Source organism: Phacochoerus africanus, chromosome 9, assembly GCF_016906955.1.
Source record: "Phacochoerus africanus isolate WHEZ1 chromosome 9, ROS_Pafr_v1, whole genome shotgun sequence".
NCBI classification, from domain to species: Eukaryota; Metazoa; Chordata; class Mammalia; order Artiodactyla; family Suidae; genus Phacochoerus; species Phacochoerus africanus.
In genome coordinates this window covers 64885613-64912339 of record NC_062552.1, presented here as the reverse complement: position 1 = coordinate 64912339, position 26727 = coordinate 64885613, and the positions used below count along the sequence as shown (strand labels likewise).

General features: G+C 36.0%; 1 protein-coding gene across 3 annotated transcripts; it reads right to left on the bottom strand.

Moving 5' to 3' along the window:
* Positions 1-787: 787 nt before the first annotated feature.
* MBIP (MAP3K12 binding inhibitory protein 1) lies at positions 788-26215 on the bottom strand. Of its 3 annotated transcripts, none has more exons than XM_047795768.1 (9): positions 25993-26214; positions 22288-22407; positions 20340-20564; positions 20151-20247; positions 17618-17683; positions 17234-17386; positions 14445-14542; positions 8350-8388; positions 788-1578 (listed from the first exon to the last, which is right to left on the bottom strand). In XM_047795768.1, the coding sequence occupies exons 1-9, from the start codon at positions 26119-26121 to the stop codon at positions 1471-1473; spliced, it is 1035 nt and encodes a 344-aa protein (XP_047651724.1). In that variant the 5' UTR covers positions 26122-26214; the 3' UTR covers positions 788-1470. The 3 variants fall into 3 exon arrangements, with proteins under 3 accessions (XP_047651724.1, XP_047651725.1, XP_047651726.1); XM_047795769.1 differs by having other exon boundaries at positions 1116-1575; positions 25993-26215; XM_047795770.1 differs by lacking the exons at positions 788-1578; positions 8350-8388 and adding an exon at positions 8395-10894 and having other exon boundaries at positions 25993-26215.
* Between the last annotated feature and the right edge of the window lie 512 nt (positions 26216-26727).

The window sequence follows — 26727 nt, the reverse complement described above, 5'->3', positions numbered from 1 at the left end:
TGAGCCATTTGTATATTTTGAGTATTAGCCCCTTGTCTTGCACATCATTTGCAAATATTTTCTTCCACTCCTAGGATGTCTTTTCAGTTTTATTGATTGTTTCCTTTGCTATGCAAAAGCTTTTGACTTTAATTAGACCTCATTTATTTCTGCTTTTATTTTACCGTGGGAGACTGATCCAAGAAAATATTGCTACAATTTAGTGTTTTGCCTATATCCTCAGTTTTATGGTTTCTTATCGTACATTTAGGTCTTTTAACCATTTTATTTTTGTATGCGGTGTAAGGCAATGTTTTGTTTTATATGTGGCTGTCCAGTTTTTCTCAGGACACTTGCTGCTTCTCCACTGTATATTCTTGCCTCCCATGTTGTAGATTAACTGATCACAGGTGTGTGGGTAGTAGCTGCATATTTTAAATGTTCAGTTTGCAACTATGAAAATATATGTACAGCCTAATATAACTGAGGCACTGTAAAAAGGCTCTCAAGGTTGAGGGACTATTATAAGTTGTAACATCTTAACTACTTTCCAAAGATGAACTTGGCTTTAGATAATAATAGCTAACATTTACTAAGTACTTCCCTTAGGCCAGATAATTTCAAAAGCTGTGCATGCATCATCTTTACCTATTCTTCCTGACAACTGAAGGATATATTATCATTCCTATTTTATAGTTAAGAAAACTAAGGCATGAAGAGATTAAGTAACTTGCCGAAGGCCACATAATCAATCATAAAGGGATAAAGGTAGGATCTACTAAATTGACAACTGAAAAAAGTATACGTATTTAAAATTCATTTCAATCATTTTATTGAATGTCTATTATATACAAAATACTGACTTTAAAACTGGTTAACATAAATGTTACAAATATAATGTTTTCTTCAGTATCACTGTTCAAAACAAATCTTCCTTTTTGTGCTAAACACACACACAAAAATGTACTTTCGAATTGTTTTCCAATTTCCAAAATACCTCCTTTAGCTTTTTTTTTTTTTTTTAGGGCCGCACCAGCGGCATATGGAGGTTCCCAGGCAAGGGCCCAATCAGAGCTGTAGCTGCAGGCCTATGCCACAGCCACATGGGAAACAAGCCACATCTGCAACCTACACCATAGCTCACGGCAACGCCGGATCGTTAACCCACTGAGCAAGGCCAGGGATTGAACCCGCAACCTCATGGTTCCCAGTTGGATTCATTTCTGCTGCACCACGACGGGAACTCCCCAAAATACCTCCTTTAAAACAGAAGGGAATAAATTCCAACGATGCCATTTTCAGCATGCATTAACTATTTCAAAGTACACTGGAATATTTGAAGATTGCTTGCTTTAAAGCAGATGTTGACGTCACATGAAAATAAATTCTGACTATAGAGGGAAGTCTACATTAATAAATGCATACCCATTTAACTAATCGCAGTATAAGCTATACATGTATCTAAAAAGTAAAATGACAAAGAGGAGTTTTTCAGGGAAGGTGATGAGTTGCCATGGGTTCTGCTTCTCTTGATTTTCTGAGCAGAGCTTGTTTGAGGGCACTAATTTTCTCATCAAGTTCAGCCAGTGAATAGTTCTGCTGTAAACAATAATACAAATTGCTGAATAAGACTCTGAAGTATCTTAATGCAGATAAAGTGCTAAATGTACTATAAATATATAAAAAAATCCAAAAGCATGTAAGTTATCTTTTTATCATGAGAATAATTTTTAAACTGAAATATATGGCACAGTAATATAACGAGGCTTAAATATTTCTTCCGCTTTTCGAATGGCAATATTCTCCTGGACATTTTATACTTTATAGGAATAGTCAAAAAAATGTTTTCATAATCCTTTCAATCAATAGCAACAGTAAATTTTAGGCTTAGTTTAACTGACTAAAATAACTGGAAAAATATTTTGATAGATTAACTGCAACCATCTACTGGGAAAAAAATGGATGCTCTCAAATTTTGCTCAAAATCTTACAATTAAATAAGTAGAAGGGGGATCAAGATGGCAGAGTAAAAGGATATGGAGCTCACCTGCTCACAGCAAAAACTATCTATGCTTGGAACAATTCTCACAGGAAACTAACTGAAAACTGGCAGAAGAACTAACTATATACACAACCAAAGCTGCAAGAAAGATCCATGAAACCAGGTAGGATGGGTAAAAAAAAAGCATTGGGTTGGGACCTGTAACCCCAGGAGGAACCTATAAGAGGGTCCACATGGGAGAAGATTAGCATTGGGGAGTAAGCAGGTAGGGGCGCAATCTGGGAATTTGTAGTCCTGGAATCCTGCACAGAGAAGACAAGTCCCCTTGCCTTCTGGGAAATCCACTAGGACAGAGAGAGGTTTGGAGAAGCCTAGCCTCTATTCAGGAAGAGAGCATGTGTGCTGGCTTACCCATATTCAGGATGGAGAGAGCCTTGTGCTGGCAGATTCTGCCTTACCTATACTTCCCAATCCAAAGAAGAGAATACCTTGGCTCCACTCACTCTGCAACACACAGCCTGTAAGATCTGAGCCAACCGAACAATGGGTGAAGCCTCAGTCTAGCTATGCAGAGACAAAATGGGGTGCCTGGAGTGTGATCCGAGTGGGAAAAGGGTGGGCATTGTCAGAGCACTCAGAACACAGTGGTTTGTCTCTCAGAGTGCCCCAGCACTCCCACTCCACTGCAGCTTACTGCTAGATCTGGGGCAGACAGGGAGAAGACTCTCAGAAGTAGCCTGGATCTCAGGCAGCAGTGCTGCCACCTCAATTCCTACAGCCACAATGCTCTGGCCTCTGCTATGTCACAACTTTGTGCTAGATCTGGGATGAATATGCAGAGGAAGGGATGCAGCCTTGGGCTGCTTCCATGTGGAATCACAAATATGTAACACAGGCAGTGCATAAGTTCTCTGACCACATGGGCTTCACTTGTTGCAGCAATCACCTCCCCTTTGGGGCAGGGCACACACTCAAGGGCAAAGGAGCCTGATTTTACTCAACCCTCAGGGCTTCTACTCAAACAACTTTCTGAGAACAGATCCTGCCCTCAACAAGGGCAGAGACAGCCACGAGGCAGAGAGGAAACTGCCTCACACGCTACACAGGTTTTAGATCCTCCAACACCAATCACACCCCCTAGGAAGGGAATAACAGCCAGCACACCCAGAGGAAAAATGTGGCGATTATTCATAACAAAACCAGCTGTTGTGCCCATGACAGTGGAAACACAGTCTACACAGGGATATTCCCACACAGAAATGCCCCTTCCAGCCCACAGTATATAACAATATCTCCTAAATTCATAGAGACAGAAAACTAAAATAAATTAAAAAATGTTAACAGACATAAAGCAGAAAACTGACAGTAATAGACTTTTAATAGTCCACTCACATCAATAGTCAGCTCATCCAGACAGAAAATCAATAAAGCAAAAGAGATGCTAAATGACACAATAGACCAGCAGGACTTAACTGATGTCCACAAGACACTACTACCAAAAAAACCACAATACATATTCTTTGCAAGTATGGACAGAATAATCTCTACAATAGGCTACATACTAGGTCAGGAAACAAGCCTCAACAAGGTTAAGAGGACAGAATTTATTTCTAGCATCTTTTCTGCCCACAATGATATGAAACTAGAAATCAACCACAGAAAGAAAAATGGGAAAAGAGAAATCTACTGCCTATAGACATCTATTGCATTTCTTTACATTAATAAATATGAGGAAGAGAAAATTTGAAAACTCGTTTAAAATTGTCCGCCTCACTGGCAAAAAAGAAAAAAAAATACCTAGGAATAAACAAGGATGTGAAAGACCTATATGCTGAAAACTGTATTAAAAAAAAAACTGATATAGGAAATGCGTGATGATTCAAAAAAATGGGAAAGTATCCCATGCTCTTGGATTCAAAGAATTACTGTTATAATAGCCACACTGCCCAAAGTTAATTTCAGATTTAACATAGTATCTATCAAAATATCCATGATTTTTTTTTTTTTTTTTTTGGGCTGAACCTGTGGCACATGGCAGTTCCTAGGCCAGGAATCAAATCTGAGCCACAGGTGCAACAACACCAGATCCTTAACCCACTGTGCTGGACCAGGGATTAAACCTGTGCCTGAGTAGCAACCCAAGCCACCGAAGAGATGCTGCCAGATTTAACCCACTGCACCACAGCGGGAACTCCCTCAAGACATTTTTCACGAACCTAAAATAAATAATCCTAAAAGTTATACTGAAACACGAAGAACTGCCAAAGTAATCCTAAAGATAATAAACCTGGAGGTATAACCCTTCCAGACTGCAAACTGTACTAATAAAGCTACAGTAATCAAAACAGCAAGGTACTGGCATAAAAACAGACATATTAGATCCATGGAACAGAAAAGAGAACCCAGAAATAAACCCATGAACCTACAGTCAATTAATACATGAAAAAGAAGGCAAAAATATAAAATGGAGTAAAGACCGTCTCTCCAACAAGTGGTGTTGGGAAAGCTGGACACCTGCATGTAAATCAAATCACTCCCTCACACTATATAAAAAATAAACTCAAAATGATTTAAAGAACTAAATATAGGACATGACACCATAAAACTCCTAGAAGAAAACAAAGGCAAAACATTTTGGGACACAGATCTTTGCAATTTCTTAGATCAGTCTACCAAGACAAAAATAAAAGCAGAAATAAATGAAACCTAATCAAACTTAAAAAGCTTTTGCAGAGCAAAGGAAACATTAACAAAATGAAAAGACAACCTAAAGAATGGGAGAAAATGTCTGTAAACAATGAGAGGGACAAGGAGTTAATATCCAAAAAATACAAACAGCTCATATAACCCAATATTAAAAAAAAACCCAATCCAATCAAAAAATGGGCAAAAGATTAGTAAACAGACATTTTAAAATGAAGAAGACATACAGATGGCTAACAGGTACATGAAAAGATGCTTGACATCACTAATTAATAGGGAAATGCAAATCAAATCCACAACAAGGTATCACCTCACAGCAGTCTGAATGTCTGTCATCAAAAAGTCTACAAATAAAGTGAAGAGGGTGTTGAGAAAAGGGAACCCTCCTACACTGTTGGAAGGGATATAAATTGATGCAACACTATGAAAAACAATATGGAGGTTCCTAAAAAACTAAAAATAAAACTAGCATATGATCCAGCAATCCCACTCCTGGATATATACCCAGAAAAAAATGGAGACTCTAATTCAAAGAGATGCATGAACCTCAATGCTCACAGCAGCACTATTTACAATTTATAATAGTGAAGACATGGAAATAATCCAAGTGTTATCAGAGAAAATGTGTGATGTATTAAGATACAAAAATCCTGAACAAAATGTTGGCAAACCAAATTCAACAATCATATACATACATGGTCAAGTGGGATTTACTCCAGGAATGCAAGAATTTTTCCAATATCCACAAATTGATCAATGTGATACACCACATTTAAAAACTGAATAAAAACCATATGATCACCTCAACAGATGTTTTTGACAAAATTCAAATTCCATTTATGGTAAAAATTCTCCAGAAAGTGAGCAGAAAGGGAACATACCTCAACATAATAAAAGCTATATATGACAAACCCAAAACTAGCACCTTACTCAATGGTGAAAAGTTGAAAGTATTTCCTCTAAAATCAGGCACAAGACACGGATGTCCATTCTTTCCCCCTTTTATTCAATGTAGTATTGGAAGTCCTAAACATAGCAATCAGACAAGCAAAAGAAATAAAATGAATCCAAATGGGAAAGGAAGAAGCAAACCTATCACTGTTTACAGATGATATGACACTATACATAGAAAATCTTAGGTACCACCAGAACACTACTAGAGCTAATCAATGAATTTGGTAAAGTTGCAGGGCACAAAATTAATATGTAGAAATCTATTTAACTCTATATATTAACAAAGAACAATCGCAAAGAGAAATTAAAGAAACAATTCCAACAAAAAGAATAAAATATCTAGGAATAAACTCCCCTAAGCAGATAAAAGACAACTATAAGACGCTGATAAAAGAAAATGAAAACAACACAAACAGATGGAAAGATAGGCCATGTTCATGAATTGAAAGAATACTGTTAAAATGAGCGTATTATCCAAGGCAATCTACAGATCCAATGTAATTCCTATCAAAATACCAATGGAATTTTTCACAGAACTAGAAAAAAATTAAAAAAATTTTTAATTTGTACGGAACCACAAATGACCCTACAGAGCCAAAATAATCTTGAGAAAGAACCAGAGAGGTGGAGGAATCACACTCCCTGCCTTTAGACTGTACTACAAAGCTACAGTAATCAAAAAACAGCCTGGTACCAGCACAAAAACAGACAGATCAATGGAACAAAATAGAGCCCAAAAATAAACCTACACATGTATGGTCAATTAATCTATGGCAAAGGAGACAAGAATATACAATGAAGAAAAGACACTCCCTTCAATAAGCAGTGTCAGGAAAACATGTAAAAGAATGAAATTAGGACATTCTCTAATACTGTATACAACAATAAACTCAAAATGGATTAAAAACCTAAATACAAGACCAGAACCATAAAACTCTGAGAAGGAAACACAAGTAGAACATGCTGACATAAACCATAGCAGTATTTTTTTTTTTGGACCTGTCTCTAAAAGCAAAAATTAATGGGACCTTATTAAACTGCATTTGCATACCAAAAGAAGCCATGGACAAAAAAGATCAATTAAATGGGAGAAAAATATTTGCAAATGATGACCGATAAAGGGTTAATGTTAAAAATATATAAACAGGAGTTCCCGTCGTGGCGCAGTGGTTAACGAATCCGACTAGGAACCATGAGGTTGCGGGTTCGGTCCCTGCCCTTGCTCAGTGGGTTAACGATCCGGCGTTGCCGTGAGCTGTGGTGGAGGTTGCAGACGCGGCTCGGATCCCGCGTTGCTGTGGCTCTGGCATAGGCCGGTGGCTACAGCTCCGATTGGACCCCTAGCCTGGGAACCTCCATATGCCGCGGGAGTGGCCCAAAGAAATAGCAAAAAGACAAAAAAAAAAAAAAATATATATATATATATATATATATATATATATATAAACAGCTCTTACAACTAAACAGCAAAACCCAAAAAATAACCAAATAAAAAAATGGTCAGAAGACCTAAACAGATGTTTCTCCAAAGACAAAAGGCACATGAAAAGATAATGAACATCATTAATCATCAGAAATGCAAAATTTAAACCACAATGAGGTATATCACCTCACACCTCTCAGAAAAACTATCATCAAAAAGTCTACAAGTAACAAATGTTGGTCCTCACCATATGGAGAAAAGGGAACTGTAAAATGGTGCAGCCACTGTGGAAAACTAAAAATTAAACGACCATATGACCTAGCAATTCCACTCCCAGGTATATACCCAGAAAAAAATGAAAACTCTAATTCAAAAAGATACATGTACCCCAATGTTCAGAGCAGCATTATTTACAATTACCAAGATATGGAAGCAACTGAAATGTCCATCAACAGATGAATGGATAAATAACATGTCGTAGGTATATACAATGCAATACTACTCAGCCATAAAACAAGAATTGAAATTGTGCCATTTTCAACAACATATATGGACTTGGAGAGTATTATGCTAAGTGAAATACGTCAGAGAAAGACAACTACTGTATATCACTTACATGTAGAATCTAAAAAATTGAACAAGCCAGTGAATCTAACAAAAAAGAAACAGATTTATGGATATAGAAAACAAACTACTAGTACAGAGGGAGGAGGTGTAGGACAGGAGTAGGGGATTAACAGGTACAGTCTTAAATGTATAAAATAAATAGGCTTCAAGGATATATTGTACAACACAGGGAATATAACCAATACTTTATAAGAATTATAAATGGAGTATAACGTTTAAAAAACAAGTTATTACATGTCACAGTTATGATATTTTGAGTATACTGGACAAATAGAAAATGTAAAAAGATTCAACTAATTAATATAGTCATACTGTGAACAGGGGTGGACTAAAGTCAACCTCTGTCAAACACCCTTTGTGAATTAGATGCTGCTAATTAGTGGTGTCTGAAGAATGAGAGTGGACATTTAAGCATTTAATATATTTCAGCATAATGTAACTGATCCTTTATTCTACAGTTATTGTCTAGATACATTTTGAATATTTATTGGGCCCATCCGAGTCATTCCATGCCCTTGAAATAAAATTCTCTAATACATCAATTTATATTCTGTCTTTTTTCAGTCCTAAATCCCAGGTTATGACCTAAAAGCAACATAGCAGAATTTTTATTAATAAGAAAATTATAACATTTCAGAAACCAAAATAAAATGTAACTTACTTGAGGTGGTTGAACTTTTCTTCTTTTCCCAGAAAAGTTCTAGATTAAAAGTAAAAAACTAGTAAGTAATCAATGCTTAGAAAGTCCAAAAAAATTTCCTTCATAGAACAGTGAACAAAATAAGGAGAATCCTGACAGACACAAAGCTCATGGACTCACCTAGCACTTTTGGTAACTGTTACCTGTCTTCTTCCCCTTTGGAAGTTACCCTCCAAAGACGATATTAAAAGTATATAGTGGTTACATCACAGCAACACGCTCATCCCGCTAGACACACTTTCCCATTAATTCCCAGCGTCTAATGAGGCTGATGGTAGTAAGAGGCGCTCTGGGGATTTTCTACTCAGTTTCCTTTCTTAGAATATTTCTATCCCAGGATACTGAACAAGTGAAGCAGCAATAGCCATGGAAAAACCAAGCCTGGAATAGGGTGGAAGAGTGCGCACGTGTGCGTGCACACACACACACACAAACACCCCTTGACTAACTATAATGGATGCTGTGGATGCTGAGTCAGCAGCTACCTACTGCTCTTCTATGTGACTCAGCGGCATACTGATCCCAACCCCTGGGTCTTTGTCAGTGGCTAAAACGGGCACCATCCCAATTCTGGCCAATGATTAAGGAGAAGTCTGCTGGGGAGAAAGGGGAGAGCTTCTGGAAAAAAACTTTCCTCACTTCTAAGAGAAAGCCCTCAAAGGATGCAGTTCTGGACACTGCTGTTATCTGGAGAGGACACCTGTCTTGCCATCTGCCCAGGGAAAAAAGCCAACCCCAGGCAGAGTTGAGGGGGAAAAGAGCTCAGTTCTTTAACAATTATGATTTAGCCCAATAAATCAATTTACCCTAAAGACTGCATTACTGTTGAACTTCCCATAAAATTATTTCCATACTATTTATACCAGTTTGAGTTTAAATTTCTGTTACTTGAAGCTGGTAACTAATCATAACAGCACAAAGTTTTTTAAACCCTGACCTAATGAATTATTTCCAGACTTTGTTCTTAGTTTCACAGAACCACAAGCTCTTGAATGGCAAATTAGTATACTGGTACATGTGACGAAGGAACTGTCAACATAGGTGGCAAAATTTTCTTGTGGACGTTTCTGACAACTGAGATTCAGAAGAGAAAGTAAAAATTCTCATTTCCTTTGTGTCAAAAGCTCTTTTCAAAGAATACTGACATAATAATGCCTCTTATCAGTGGTTTATAGTAAGTGGGAAATCACTAAGTTTTGGAATTATTAAATATGGGAGGGAAAGTGCTTATATAAACAGGCTCCTTCCTTTGTCAAACTGAGCTGGATCCCTGTGGTGGTAAGAGCTTAATGTTTAATTGGTCACAGCTCAGTCTCCTACCTTCCCCAGAGGTAGGCTTTTACACATCTGATAAAGATACACTTACCTTTGTTTTTTCTAACAGCTTAATCTGTAAAATATGGACAGTTCCCATGTCATTGAACAGTCAGATCATTACTATATCATGAAACCAAAGTGAGAAGTATCAGAACAGGGACATCAGTGGTTCAAAACAGTAAAACGTGGTCTGAGGGGCTAATTTTAGGTCTGAGCAGACTATATTGACAAGCAGAACACTTAGACATATCTGTTATGGATACTCTAGACCAGCTTTAGCATTTATTCTTTTACGTACAAGGAAATGTCACTGTAAAAAGTGGAAATTTTAGCAACTTGTGGTACCTGAGAGAAAAATGTGTGAGAACACAGCACACTAAATAAACAGCTGGACAGAGACAATTAAAATTGTCCCTACTCTCCCATTATTTTACCTTAGCAGGTAATTTATAGTTACTTTTATAATGCCTGTGTCCCCAAAAAAAGTTGATTAAACACACAGAGGTCCAGGGAACCCATGCTCTATGGAAATTCAGTGGTAAGGAGGCCTCTTCCATGACCAGCACCCTTCCTTGTGAACTTCTAATCAACTGTAAAAGATTACTAACTGTAAAGGGTTACAGGCGCAGTGCCATAAATTTTTCTTCCTTTCTAGTCCCACTGCCCTGATGGATCTTCATTTCTCCCTCATGCGGACCATGTGTCCTCAACTGCTTTCCCAGACTCCAAGCTCTCTCCAACTCACAACTTCACAATGCTGCCAGACAGGAATCTAAATTTCAGGTTTCTCTTTCTCAAAAACGTAACCATGCTCCAACAATGAACTGCAGATGAGCTAGTGTGTCCTTCAAGGCCCTCCAAAATGTGTTTGCAATTTAATTTTCCATCTGGATCCACTTGTTCACCTCATGCTACAGGCCCACCATGACTTTCACATGTATACGGCCTGTGTGCATGAAGCTGATGTGGCCTTCAGTGCGCCCTTCTCCCCACACTTCCCTTTAGAACCAGGACTTACCACTAGATTAAAGACTGCATCTAGTCAGTGCTTTGGAACCAAGTTCACTTATCTTTACAAATCCAAAAATGAACTATCAGCCAGGTCCTATCCATTCATTCACACATTTATTCAATGCCAACTATACTCTGTGTTCAAAGATAGTAAGACACAGTTCCTGCCCTTCAGAGGCTGAAAATACAGTGTGAAAAACAGATGTGTAAACATATAATTATAAGCAATAAATGCCATAAAAAGAACAAAGTGCTGTGAAAATATACTTGTGAAGAATGTTATACTTACTGTTTTCAAGGGTCGTAACTTAAAATCAGTAATTCTCTGGAAATACTCCTAAAGATTCTATCTTTATGGTCTATTAAGCAGTATCCTTAAAAACTTTAAAACATTACTACATTCATATGTTTTCATGTTGAATGTGAAGGGTAAAGATCTTTAGAACTATTACATTAAAAAGTGCAAATACCAATCTTTGTTGTAACTCCTCCTGCTTTATATACAGTAACTCTTTTAAGTTTAAATGTCTGTTTCATAAATGCAAAGAACTTTACACAATCTAGTTTTATGAACAGAATACAATTTATATCTTCCTGTTAATGTTTCCCTTTTCGTATGCTGTGCTTCAAAGTTACCCATGATAATCAATTTCTATTCAACAACTGTGTTGAGAATTCAACTTCATATGAACCTGGATTAATTCATTTCAGTTAAAAACATTTCATAAATTCAATTCCTAACAAAAGTTCAATCCTTAGACAATTTAATGGGCTCAATTTTCCTACTTTCTAACTTTAGATTCTAGAAGACTATGCTACATATCTAGTCTTTCCTGTACACTTGTGAGGAATAGATATGTAAAACCATGCAACTGCCATATGTGTATTCCCAGCACAAGGATGGGAAGAGTGATGAATGCTATGTCTCCTGCAGGGTGTGTGTTTAACTCCTCTCACGGGCATGGGCAAGCCTTTGAAGTGCAGCTTCCAAAGATGGCACATTATTTCTGTTACAGAAGGGTGGGTATGATATCTTCTTTCCCTCTGTATCATATATATTCATAGGCCTTGAGGACAGAGTTGATCTGAATGTTTAAACCTTTTTAGCATTGTGTTCATGGCTCACTGTTAATTTGGATGTCATTTCTAACACTAATTCAGAAGTGATCCTTTTAATCAAATATACTGTTTAATAGATTTTGAAATATTTTTTTAAAGCCCAGTTTTATTACAGGTATGACAACCCAACACATCTAGGCCAATCTTCTGTTTACATTTATAACACTTCTTACCCCTGAAGTTAGTTTCCAGCCTCAGGCCTCTGACAATCTCAGTGTCTCTACCTGTTCTAACTATCACTTATACACTCTCTCTCCAATTATCTCAAGTGTTAAGTCCTTCATCTTGAAAAGCTCACCTGATATTTCTATCTGCATATCTTACTATGACTTTGAGTTCACATTTTCCCCCCAAATCCCTCCCTCTCCAATTTTCTTTTTCTTTTTTTCTTTAAAGGGCTGCACACACGGCATATGGAAGTTCCCACGCTAGGGGTCGAATCAGAGCTACAGGTACCAGCCTACGCCACAGCCACAGCAACATGGGATCCAAGGCACGTCTGCGACCTACACCACAGCTCGTGGCAATGCCGGGTCCTTAACCCACTGAGCAGGGCCAGGGATCGAACCCGCATCCTTATGAATGCTAGTCAGATTTGTTTCCGCTGAGCCACGATAGGAACTCCCCTGATTTTATTTCTATCAATGATGATGGCATCATTTTCCCAACCAGAAACACGACTCACTCTTGCTCTACATCTCTTTCCACCTTCAGTCAATTATCAATATTTGCCAACTTTTCTTTCCTACTGTCTCAGGCACTTCATCTTTACTATTCTCACTCTTATGTCCTTATTGCAGGATCTCACTTCACATCTAAGCTAGTATAATACCGTGTCTTTAGTTTGTCTTCTCCTTTTAACATATTTCCCAGAACAGTGTTATTTAAGTCTTCTAAATATCATGTGCACAAACCACCTCCCTGCTGAAATGATTTTAAGAGCATTTAAACTTTAAATTCCTTAAACTTTTGGGGAAAGCATTTAAGGTCCTCTATAATCTATTTCTACCTCCTGAACCAAACAGTCTATCCTATATAAAAAGGATCCCCCAAAATAAGACGATGATTTGAAAAGCGGGCTCTTTTTTTAACTAAATTAATAGGTGTTTATGTTAAGCTTTTAAAATCAGAATCAGAGAGAAAGAACAGATGGGGTGAGCCCTCACTGGAGGCATCTAAAGCTACAATACTCTCTTCTAAGATTAGTTTTATTATTATTAAGAATTGCATTAACAAGGTATGAAACTGAACTAGGAAAAAACAAACTGCACAGGGATGTCTTAAGGCAGTTTGAATGGGAAAAACTTATGGTAGGTTGTTGTAGGAAAAGGGATACAATCTTTATGAAGTTTTCTAGGAAGATACATCCAAAGAAAAATCCTAAAAGCGGAAAGACTTTTGTAATTATGTAGAGCAACCAACAAATCTTCTAAAATTAAAGAAGGCCAGAGGAACTATATGACTTATTCATGTTTATACAGCTACTTCATAGGTTTCTGAAACTAAGTAAATGCTAGCATTTATTGAGGTTTAACCACATGCTACACAGTGTGCTAGGTGCTTGACTGGTATTATCTCATTTAATCCTTGCTTCAGCCCTTAGCACGTTAATAAACCTCATTTACAATTGAGGGAAGTAAATCACTAAAACTCTCTAAATTTTTGATCTTTAAGATTCATTGCTCACTTTTGTTATGTAACTTGCCTTCTTCATCTGGAAATATTCCTTTTGTGTACCTCACTCTAACATGGGTTTAAGAATTTGGAAAGACTGCTATTATTCCTAAAATAATTCTAATTTCACCAGTGACTTATAAGAATCCATGTTAATTGAGCTATCTTACATAATATTTTAAAGACAAGAGTTTTAGTAAATTTTAAAATTTTGTTCACTTTTACATTAAGTATGGAAGTGCTTTAAAACAATCAATCACTGAGCCCCTGAATAAGCAGGTGCTATGTACATATCACCCCAGAAGACTGAGGAAAATTATACAATGAACTCAGGATTGCTTGTCTGAAACATGCTGATATGACAAACACAAAATGTTCTTCAATGTCCTTGGAAAAAGGGATAAGAATGAATAAATAAATGCTACAGTTGAGGAATTATACAAATACAGACTAGTCTTTCAAAAAGTCTAATGATTAGGGTAAAGAAAAAGGGTGGCAGATTGAGGTGTGTGTTTGTTTAATATGGGGGAGAAACGCAAATGTGTCCGAGCTGAGGGAAGGAGTCTGTGGAGAGTGGGAGGACTGAGACAGAAGGGATAACTGACAGAGCAAGGTCCAAGAGGAAGCGTTTGTTTTGCAAGGTAGCAAGTTCACAGTGACAGGACTCACCACTACTCAGGTTGATTTATTATGCCATAAAAAAGCTGAAGTTTGAGAATTTGGGTAATATACGATAAAAGCACCTCTTTTTTAAAAAATTATGAATCTATAATATTCAGAATAAAAATCTTTAAAGATATAGGTAACTCCTTACAAAGAACTATGTTCCTTCATCACTGAAACATTAAAAATGTTTGTACACAGCAGATCAATGAGTGAACTGTTATGTGATAAGGAATTCTAAAATAACACTTCTTAAAGACACTTATACTTACCACAGATTGAAAATATTCAGGAGAGATGCCTTCCAATTCAAGGATTTTATCCTCAAGTTTTTTAATTCTCTGATAAATGTCTCTTGGCACTGGACCACCTAAATACAATTTTTAAAAATTGTGAGATACTATTGGATAATTCTTTCTTCTTAGAACTTTTATTCTTAAGATACAATGCAAAGATACTTATGCAAAAGAATGGGAACTATTGAAACTTAAGAAAATAAATTAACAAAAGTAAAACAGAATGAAATCTTTAGCTCACATTTTCACATTATATACTGTGGGATATAATATATGTATGTACTTCTCCCCAAGCTCCATTTAAGTTTCCTATATTGCTAGGCATTTCGTTTTATGTTAAATTCACTTTATAAGACACTGAATAGTTCCTATATAGAACTTGTGTTTCTGATAGACTTTGATAGTTACTTAGGAGGAAAAAAAATACACAGTGATAACTGACAATTGATTTCAGTAGCTGTAGTAAGTTATACAATTTTCCTCAATTTATATTTATCCTTACATGACATATTTTCTCTTTTAACCTAGAAGACTATTTAAAAGGAGCTTTACCATAATTCTTAACAATCTTTCTAAGAAAGGGAATGGTAAAATTAAGGTTAATCAAATTTCAAGGTTATGATTATATCCCAAATTCTTTAATTTCTTGACACCTCCAAACATTTTCATCTAGACCAGCACCACCCCTTCCTGGATTATCACAAACTCCAAACTGGTCTCCTTGTTGCTGCTTTGCACCTATAAAGCCTGTTTCTAACACAGGTGCCAGTGATACTTTAAAAATGTAATTCAAATATTATTTCTCTGCTCAATACCTTCCAACATCTTCACATCTCACTCAGATGAAAACCAAAGCCTTTACAATAGCCTGCAAGGTTCTACACAATTTGGACATTTCTCTCTACATTCATATCATTCCAGCCATTTGATTCCTTTTTTTCTGTTATTCAACTAGGTGAAGTACTCTACTTCAGCACTTGTGGTTCCCCTCTACCTCCATAATTCATAAGGCTTGCTCTCACCAACTGCAGGTCTTGGCTCAAAAGCTACCTTATCAGTAAGGCCTTCTCTGACCACTATTTTAAAAATGCCAGTGCTACCATCTCCCCCTACCAGCACTCCCTATCCTCTCTTTCCCTTATTTTTCTGCAAATCATTATTACCCCTTGACATTCTGTATATTTACTTATTTACTGCCTGTTTCCCCACTCTAACACAAGCTCCGAGAGGGCAGAATTTTATGTTTTGTTCACTGGGTACGGCTGTGCAGCTTGCGTACTGCACAAACCTAGCAAGCATCAGTGTATAGACTACACAGGTGCTTAATATTTACTGAATGAATAAATAACACGATTAAATAATCATTATGCAATTAAAGAATATGGGCACATTTTCATATCAAAACTATCAACTTGTTAAATATAAAAACTCTAGATATAGGTTTCTTTTTGGAGGGAGAATTTTTAAATTTTAGCAACTTGGTTGTTCTCGCTCTCAAAGTAAAAAACATGAGTTACTCATTTGATATTGCTCTTGCTGCTCCCTTTACCTAGAATGTCACCTGCCTCACCTATGTACCTTCCAAGAACTAGTTCAAGCTTCACTGAGCCAACAAAGCACTGCCTCAATCTCTTCACATGGAGATTCCTTGTGCCCCTACCCTACCCTTCCTTCATAGCCCCTTTAACATTCCCCTTCCATTAATCTTCTCCCAAACAGATGATAAAGTCTTTGAAACCACCAACTGTGACTACATCATCTCAGTATCCCTCCTATCTAAAACAGTGCTTGGCCTATAGTAGGCATTCAATGGATACTTTTCAAAATTACCATCTTGATTCTATTAGATTTAATAAAGCAGTCAATCCTGTTAAACAGTTGTATTTTAAATTCATCTAGTTTTGGGAGAGGGGATTAATTTTAAAGCTCATCTCTGACTATCCTCAAAGATGTACTCATTCTCTTCTACCTCCATTCACAAATATACCAGCCAGACTGGACTCTAGAAATTCCCTGAACCATCATACTTTGTGCCTCTGTGCTTTTTGCAGATATTCAGAAGATAGAATCAACAAGATCTGGTGACTAAATGGGGAGGGAGAATCAGGCTCTGCAGTCAGGTAAGATAGAGGTTTGATTGCTAGTTGCCATTTACTCCTTAGGCATGTTGCTGAGCTCTCTGAACTTCAATTTCTTTATCTGACAATGATAACAGCAGCAACATCTCACAATGGTACTGTTAAATATCAAGTGAGTTGACATATGTATAGTATTTTAAGAGTGACTGGCACTTATTCAATAAATGTCAGTCACTTCCCCTATGGCATTTATTTATTTATATGCTTATCCCCACTGGGAGACCTTAAAGGATGAGGATTACACTATTAATACTTTGTACTTAGCACAGTGGGTGCTAAGAATGAGAGATGGTCATGGTTAAGTTATGAAACTGATGACAGGAAAAAGACTATATTAGTTTTCGGCCATGACTTTAATAAACTGAGTGTCAGGATCTATTTGGAATTTGTTCCCATTATACTACCACTCTCAAATTGTTGAGAAGTGTTAAGAGAAGGAAGAACATACACACATGAAACTGTTAACTACTTGAGAGCAGGGACTATGTTTCCTTCCTTTCTGTACCAACCAGTATGATGTTTTGTATATGACAGGGGCTCAACGAAAATCTGGTTACTAAATGAATCAGAATTTCTTTAACCACCTGCAAAGGTACATTATAGGACACTGCCCAGCACTCTGCTTACCTGTCTGCAACCGCAAGTGAGCCTCAATATTTTGCAGTCGTTCTTCTACAGCCTGATTACCACAATCCCGGAGCATGCTGTTAGGTTTATGACCTGATCCTTGAATTCCTTCAGGTCTAGTCTGTGGTCCATATGTATTCACAACTCTAGAAACTAAGTTAAGAAATTTTTGAGCCTATTAAACTTACATTTCAAAAGTCAGAAATTCTAACGGTACGTTGTATTCTTTTTATAACCACAAACCCAAGTATGAAGAAAGGCAAGATTTTTTGCTTTGTTTTAAAATAAATAAAATTTAGATAGGAAAGTGATTTTTATTCCATTTTGCTTATAATCTAGAATAAGCTTTGTCAGTGATGAAGATATTACACAGTAGATACTTACCTTTTACATGACTTTTAAATCCAGGGTAAGGAGTAAAAACGGCATCAGTTCTCGCACAACTATTTTCTAGGAGAATTTAGATGAATGTAAAGTTAAAATATATTCTTAAAAATGTGTGAGATTTTGATAACCCTCCAATAATGCATATTAACATATTACTCATAATCAAAGAATATAATTTTAAATAATAGTAATTAAATTACTATCAATTTAGTTATCTTTACCTTCTAAAATTTGTAATATATAATCTCATCTAATTTCCAGATTTATATACAGAAAAATCCTCAATATTCGGTGGCATAATTCAATATAATTTGTAACCAATACCAATCTCCCTAAAAACCACCAGGGCATTTGGAGAAAACAATTTATATACTACAGAGAGTTAAAATAAGCCAGAGACATTATTCACGTTATTTCAACATAGAAATAAACAAAACTCATTATCTTTACTGAAATGTCTTTTTCAAAAATATAGCATTTTTGTTATTACTTACTGATCAAACTAATGAACATCTAATAAAATGGATTACATATTCAACACATCTTCATTTCAGAATACTATGAAAAAACATACTTTTACACTATCTAGATTTCCAATGCCCATTTTAAAAATCCCTAATCACAAAAGCTATTTATCACTTTTCAGCCTGCCCCTTTCAAAAAATGCAATTTTAAGAAAGATAATATGTGAAAATTTGTTCCAAATTTTTCCTAGGTCGAAAAGCATAGCTTCTTTCAAATTTGGTATCAACATATAAATCACAAACCAAGAGACAAAGTTGGAGTGATGTTAACATATTATATAAACATTTCATATATAAAATGATCTTCAAAATGATGTTAAGTAAAAGCATGCATTGTAGCAAATTTTCTGAAAAAATTCTCCTTGATTATTTTATAATAAAAAATGGATGGTAAAAAGAGATACTGAAAGAAAATTTTTTCTTTATAGAATTTGATTTTCTAAAAAATTAATTGTTTACATATACACCAACTGAGCGGTATTAAAAGGAGCACACTAGCACATAACATCTGAATTTTTTCAGTCTAAGTTTCCTAAGACAGTTCTGCTGACACGTCAAACTGTGTGAATAAAATTCCAAATTCACTTATCTTTTATATATAGATACTAGACAGAGTCATTTTCTTTTTTTTTTTTTTGAGATACCATAAAATATGTTTAAAGGGCCATCACCTCTCCATTCTCTTTCTGCCATTTCATGGGGCTAAGGGTTAAAAAAAGAAGCTATCATCCATTCCAGAGCTATATTCCAAATATATAGATTAACTGACCCATTAGAGAGAAATTCAGCATGGTGTGAAGATAGTGAATGTATGAGTGCTAGTCACTCTCCACAGCAATTCTTCCTAGCACTGTTTGGAGCCAGCAAGGGATTGAATGGGCCAAGGAATCCTGCTGAGCATTTCAATTCTTGTCAATTTCTATCCCCTGGTGGTTTATAATAATAGAGTTAGCAGGGAGAACAGAGGAATAACATTAGTGACACATGCGCTTGCTCTTTCAACAAACCCTTTCTCATGGGCTGCTTGCAGTTGGATTGCAGTACCTGGGATTTTGCCACTGCTGCACCTGTTCTGAAAAGCTAACAGTAAAATATACCAAATCTAGTGATACGCATGTATAATGTTAACAGTAGAAAAAGCTAAATTTAGGACCCATCCTGAGCCTGTATTATTCCATTATGAGGAGAATCAGTGTACGAACGTGATACACTGTCAATTCTAGGTTCATCTGACAATTCTGTGTTCATAATAATTAGCCAAGAAATATTAGAGGCAACAAGAAAATTGTTCATTCCAATTAGAACTCTTCTCCATAATTTTTCTAAGAACTACTTGTTCTGATTATTACTATGATGCCTGAATATGATCTATGCTACCAGTGCTTTGCAATTTTGTATTCTGCAGCATACCTGCGGACCTGTAAATATAGTATAGCATCACGTGGAGAGGAAAGGAAAATCTGATGAAAAATAGCAAATGTATGTGCTATGAGAGAAAGGAAAAAGCCATAAGACACTATAGTCCTCATGACAGACTGGTTTTATCGTGACATAAAACATTTCAAACAGCTAAGGAGTAGTAAGAAAATTGCTCCCTCTTGAGGAGTATTAACTTTACTAAGTTTATTTCATGTATTAACATCATAATTTCCTAAAACCTTTACAGACTTGAAATTAATACAGCTTAAGTCCTTGCTACTAGTGAGACTGACTAGCCTTGCCACCCACACTTCATTTCTGGAAGGAACTTTAAAACAATTTTTTCACCTGTGGTAAATACGAGCCTTTTAATGCTAGCATTTATTTGATTTTTGCATAACCAAAAGGAAAACCATTTTGCAATAAAGTCTGCAATATAGTCTATTATTAAACAGAAGGAAATTCTGCTGCTTTAGTTTCCCAATAAACCTGTGAAATAAATTAAACCGTGTCCTTAATATTATTCATTTTTAAGAACAAATGAAAGATCATTAAAATCCTGCGAAAATTAACTTCTAGATAGTTACCTTGATTACAATCAATAACATTGCAAAATTCCCTGACGTTGTTTTCATTGATTTCAGCTTGCTTTCTTTCAATAAACGCAGATATTCGTCTGTCAATCTACAAACAATAAGTATGCATGTCTTAATTCAAACATAATGAGTTAAAAAAAAAACCTCCCCCCACCCCCTCCCCCAAACCCAACTTCTTACTTCTGCTTTTCCAGCTTTTATTTGAACGACTTCTGGATCAAAATGGATCTGTGTCTTTTTCATATCTCCTAAATCACAATCTTTTTGCTTTTCTTCCTCTTGTAGGTCATCAATGGGAAATTTGGCATTTACTTCATTCTTGTTCCCTGTTTCTGTTTTTCCTATCTCTTCAACAACTGCTGTATTCTCCTCTTTAATTAGAGGCTGAAGTTTTGCTAAAAAAGGCTGAGAAGAACACAATTCCATCTGCTGAGGTTCAAACTGATCAAAATTAATTATACATTTACCATATTTATATAAATTTCTGCAAGTAAAGGCAATATTTAATTTCAATTAACTAAATATAAAAGGTTGGCATATCATACATACATCTGACCACATATAAGTGCCATTGTTCTCTACTGTGACCAGTATCATTTGCTATAAATCTGTTTTTTTAAAAAAGGAAAGAAAAGAAAGAAAACTGAGGATATTTAAAATTTTCTTTGAAGGAATCATTCTGTCACTCATCTTTTATTTTGTGCCAAATCAAAGCCTCAGCCTGTGGCACCAATGCCACTTAATTAACATGTCATTCAAATGCCTCCTCAGAACACTAAGGCTTAGTATTTTTCCTCCTTAACATGAGAGCCAGTGCTCTCACTCAGCAAAGCCCTGCATTATCACTATATCACTGGAGATTCTCCACTTGAAACTGCAGTTGGCCAAAGTGAATGAGAGAGCATAGACATGAAATATATAGGTGTTACGCTGAGTGAACACTCAGGCTTTTCCTGACATGGCAAGATATCTTCTTAGGTCATGAAATTAAATTTTTGAAAAAAATGAACATAGCTAAAAAGAGGTAGATGCCCACTGGGGGGAGGGGGGAGGGGGGAGGGAACCCTGTTGTATAACATGAATTATACTACCACTTCCCCCCAACAATTAGGCCTCAGTTGAGTTCTATAGCTCATTGTTTCCACCTTTTAAAACTAGGGTTAACTATTACTTTTAATATGAAACAGTTAAGATTTCCCATAAAGCCCTTGAACAGAGGACTGAAAATTAATGTCTATTCCGTTAATCAAAACACACCAACACTTGTCAATGTTCCAATTATTTTTTCATACCTACAATTTTGCTTCCACTGTTTGCTATACCAAATACTCTTCTGAAACTTTATAACATTTCAATAGCAAAAAAATGACCAATCCAAACCTTTTTGACACTTCATATTTTATACTTTGATTAGAGATAAACTGCAAACCTACATCAATCATAACTGCAGAGATGTTCAATTGGAAACTAGTTAGCTCATAATACTGCTCAATTATTGAACTGAAATATTAAAAAATATAGCAATACTACTATAAATTAACAATACAGTGTTGACTTTTAACATAAAGGATGAATTACTTCAAACTCTTAAGAAAAAGAGAAGATAAAATACTGACTGGCTACTCACTAATATGAGACATTAATGTCACAGAAATTACTTTCTTTTTAAAAACTATGCTGAAACTGTTTAATTGCAATAGACACTCCAGGATGTGTCATGCTGGGATAATGCCACTTCTTGAACCACTGAAAGCACTCCATGAGCCTCCAAACTCACCCAAGGCATGGAATCATTATCATAGCATGACACACACCTGCCGTGTCTTATTGCTTAATTATAACCCACCATAGATGCAACTGTATTGAATTTTCAGCAAGTCTAGAATTGAATAGAATTGCATTCACTCAGTCTTCATGCCCACATCAGTCTACTGGGCTGTATTCCTCTAACTGTCCTGATCACCATGTAAATTAAGAGACTTGGATCCAATCTGGCTGAAGTAACCTTTTATTAGTTACACTATTAATATAGTGTTAAAATAGAACTGACAAATACTCCAGCTTATAATTTAACTACAATTAATTTCTAGCCTCAATATCGAGTTAACATTTTTAACAAGAAATTTACCTGTAAATATAAAACGTGTTGCTCAAGTGCACTAAAGAGCAAAGCAGGCTGGAATGCCGAGAGGCTCTGGAGCTTGTTCCAATCGATTGTAATTTTCACCACATCATCTCTGAGGTTAAGCTTCAAAGGGGCAAACCAGCAACATCACAAAAATTACATGATTAAGGTATACATAAGGGACTGTCAGAGAAAAACAAGATTTCTATAGACTAACAAACCTATTCAGCTCAAAGTTCTTAAGTTTTTAATGATACATTAAAATGCTCTATCTAGTTACCACTTTAAAAAGCCAAAAAAAGTACAATTTTCCAAAAAATCAGATTGACATCTCACTCCGATTCTATTCGTGGGTCTGTGTAATGGGACCATCTTACAGGTAAAACAATTTGTGAAAGATGAAAAGATGAGGCTTTTTGATGCTTCAATATCTCAAAGCCTTTGGACAGGGGCCAAGATAGGCTGCCCCTTTTCAGAATCCTCCTGCTTTCAGCCAGAGCATTAAACAGGGGGCAGGTACGTTTCTGAAAGTTCTGATATGCACATTTGTTATTGTTAACTATGCACATAAATACATAACTGAAATACATCATTACTCTGATTATCTTCTGAATCGCACTTTGTTTTCAATTTTAACAAATTTTTTAAATAATTTAAAAATCAAGTTTTTTCTCATACATATTATAAAGTCTAGGGATAAGTGACAAAGTGTTTATCTACTTCAAATAAAAATTAAACTATTACTAAGCAGTGGAAATCTGAAACTGAAAAACTAATAGTTATCCATAATAATGAAATAAATGGCCAGAGACTGGATGGAAAGGCCTGACTTACTGCTAACTTGTACAGTGTGAGGGCTTATTACATAAAAATTTCTTATAAATTGGCTATGTCTGTGAGAATAAAATTATATACAGAAAACTACCAAGAATCTGAATATAAAATTAATATCAAAATGGGTGAAAAATTTAGAGGGAAAGCCTTCCAAGTGTATATAAAAGAACTACCATAAACTTTTCTAGGGACATGTGTTTACAGCATTTTGTAAGGATATACTGTATCACAGAATCAAGTTAACTATCCTATTTTTCCAGAAATCATTTATTTAAAATTAGTCATCTTTGCTAAAAATAAAGATATATTTAGTTCAAATACAGGTCTTATGAATTGTGATTACAATATAACAAAAAGATGAATGAATCACTGTACAAAAAACTGAAAAGACATGAAGTTCCCACAAAGGCACTATATTGAATGCTATATGAAAGAAATTTCCACTCTTTGACCAGGAATATTTAAAGTCCATATCAGACTAGCATAAGGAACTAAGTTTTGTGTAGGCTGCACTAGCAGATGAGTTTATATTAATTTAACTAAAGTTTTACATTAAGATTGCTACATTAATCTTAATTAATTTAATGCCTATAAAGATTTTGTTAGACAACAACTTATGTATGAAAGTAAACTATACTTTCACAGTTCCAAAGAGATCTATAGTTGGTTATAACAAATTTATGTATACATTTTGGGATAATGCAAATCCTCAACCAAGACAAAGCAACAAATTTACCAAATAGTAACTTATAGAAATTAATTTATGTTTGGATCATAGTCTCATTTCAATACAGCAGAATTATGTAAGCTTTCAAGTGAAATTCAAGATACTTGGTCTTTTAAGAAAACCATATAACAACATTAACAATTAACTTTAAAACTATCCCAATACATTCAATTATTATTCAACAAGTTCCCTATTAGTAATATGAATTCTATGCATTTTTAGGCTATAGAACTTGTAACTCTAAAACATTCACTCGAAAATGTGTAAGTCAGCCATTAATATGGACTATTTAAAATATGCATTTCAGTAAAAACTTTATAAATATGAAAATCCAAGCTAATAATAAATAACTCTTCAGCTTGGTAAAATGGACAATCCAGAGGCAAGCAATAAAGTTAAAATTAGTAAACTGGAAATCTAGGATAGAAAATACTGTTTAAACATTCAATTTTATGTTTCCTATTGAGGAGAGCTAATAATACAATGATACTATATAGAATGAACTAGGCATTTTACAACATACAGTTAAAGAAATTCCTTAAACCAGTTTCAAAAAAAAATAATGATTCCCACTAGGGGCAATTTTATAAGTATAGTACTCTGGCTTTCATCCTTATCTTTATACATCTCAAAATATAGAGTATTATCAAAATGGCTAGCAGTTAATTGATGAGATGATTTTCCCCCCCAACACTTGTATAAATGGTTCCTTCACTGTCAATAAAACTCACCAAATATTTAAACATTTTTGAGGTGACATAAATAATTTGTAATCATACTTTTCCTACAGAATAGTTGAATGTTTAAAATGTTAAAATAAGTTTTAAAAATTCAGTATGCCAACTGTTTCAAAAATGTTTAAATTATTTCTTAATGTCATTTAAAAAAATCTCATCGGTGGGGGAAGTCTGTAAACTACAGGTGAGCATTAACCTTTCATCTTGACATTAGGATAAAAAAAAAAAAAAAAACTTAAAGTTCCAAAGTCACATCATAGAAAGTTCTCAAACTTTTAAACCATTTAGAGGTTTTAAGTCTTGACACTGAAATATTAATGTCCCTGTATCAAAAAAATATTTAAGTCCTTGAAAAACAACTCTTTTAGCCGATTCTATTGATAATTATTCGCTTACACCAAATTGTGTATTTAATTTTGAGTAATACTCTTTTTAAGTCAGAACAAACATGTTAGAATTTTTAAAAATACTGAAATAACCTTTTAAAAACTGATTATCCATCCACCGAAGGCTTTTAAAAGTAATTTTCACAAATCAAACGCTCTATTTTCATAAAGGATGTTACCATTATCTTCCACACAAATACCTAATCCTATCTAAGATTTAAAAAAAGATTTCCTTTTAAAAGCAGACAAACGGTATTTTCAAGTTCGCATTTTAAATTTCCTTTACACCTTACATCATTAAACGAAATAGTGACTTCACTGGAACAGAGTAAAGAGCACTTTTATTTGTCCGATTCTATAATGATATTTCTACAAAAGCTATTTATCAGCCAGTTAAGTTAGTTAATATTTAATAACCTGTCAACAGTTGTGATGCAAACAGTGTAAGCCAGGGATAACTTATCCAACTTAACGCTAGAAGTGGTTGAAATAATTCCTTTTCTCTTCCTTCCCGTTTTGAAAGGGGAAGAGATGCAAGCAACAGCCAGAAAGAAAAAAGAAATAAACAAACCCAACTGACTCCTAACAGTAAATCACCCAAAAAAGGCGGAGAGAGAGCTTTTCCAGAAATCTCAGGCCGTAGACTAACCTATCAATTTCTATAATGAATGAATTGGAGGAAAAGGGATCCACAGCGCTAGGCGCCTCCCAAACCCTCACAGCTTTTCCGCACGCATTCTCTTCGAGCTTGTTTCTCTCCTAGCGGGGTTTCACTTACACTATCCTCATTCGCTCTTGGGGAGAAGAGTTGCAAAGAAATCTAGCCTGCAACCGGTCTTGAACTAACCCACGCGCGGCCAGCCTCACTTAGACCACAGGCAGCCGGGCCCGAGCTCCTCCCCCGGCCTCGGCTATTCTGGGCCGGGTCCCACACCCCGCAGGCCTCCGCCGCCCCCGCCTCCGCGGGGAGAGGGGGAGGGGCCGGACGGTTCCCAGATCCCTACTCCCAAAGCCCACCACTCACTTGTCCAGCAAGGGTATGCAAGGAGCGAAAGACTTCGCAGACCACCTCTTGGGAGAGGTTGGGGCTGCAGCTCCGCTCCATGCTCCTGTCACCGAGGGTCGCGCGACTAAGCTCAGCGGCGGCAGCCATGACACTTTCGTAGGCCACCCCCACCAGCACCAAGGTGTGCTCACAACACACCCCTCCCTCTCCTGCCTTCGTCGCTCCCCGATGATGTAAACGCACTGCGTCTCATTTAGCGCGAGACTGTAAGACCCCACCTTCCCTACATGACTGACAAGCACGTGCACCAATCAGGTGCAACTACAGCGTTCCTTCAAGGACCGTGAGCAAGAAATTGCCAACCTGGGCTTGGCGGGCTACAATATTGGAGATGGTGATTTGGAGTCGTTATCTAATGAGAGTTAGCTTCTTGAAGCTTAGCTTGACGCTTAGATGTTGATTATGAGTGTTGCTAAGAGAAAACTTGTGTTAAATGTTAGAGTTTTAGTACCAAATTAAAGTTGAGATTTTACCACGGCACTCTTAGAAAGATCGCTGGTCAGGGACGCAGTGGATCCACACATATTTCTAAACACTGAAAACACACAGAATTGTCATAATTGGGTAGAACATTTTCGTCTATACACAATTTAACATCACTTTTTTTTCATGCTAGTAAGAGGAGCATATAACCCCCCCCCCCCAAAATACCCCTCTTTTATGCCTCATTTACTATCAAGGGAATATTACTTT

What these genes read in the sequence shown, in the direction of transcription:
- MBIP (XM_047795768.1), bottom strand. Translation starts at nt 26,121, where the DNA reads ATGGCTGCCGCCGCTGAGCTTAGTCGCGCGACCCTCGGTGACAGGAGC. An exon ending in AACACGTTTTATATTTACAG is followed by an intron (nt 20,565 to 22,287) that starts GTAAATTTCTTG and finishes TGTTCTTCTCAG; the next exon opens with CCTTTTTTAGCAAAACTTCA. An exon ending in TGTTATTGATTGTAATCAAG is followed by an intron (nt 17,684 to 20,150) that starts GTAACTATCTAG and finishes AAATTCTCCTAG; the next exon opens with AAAATAGTTGTGCGAGAACT.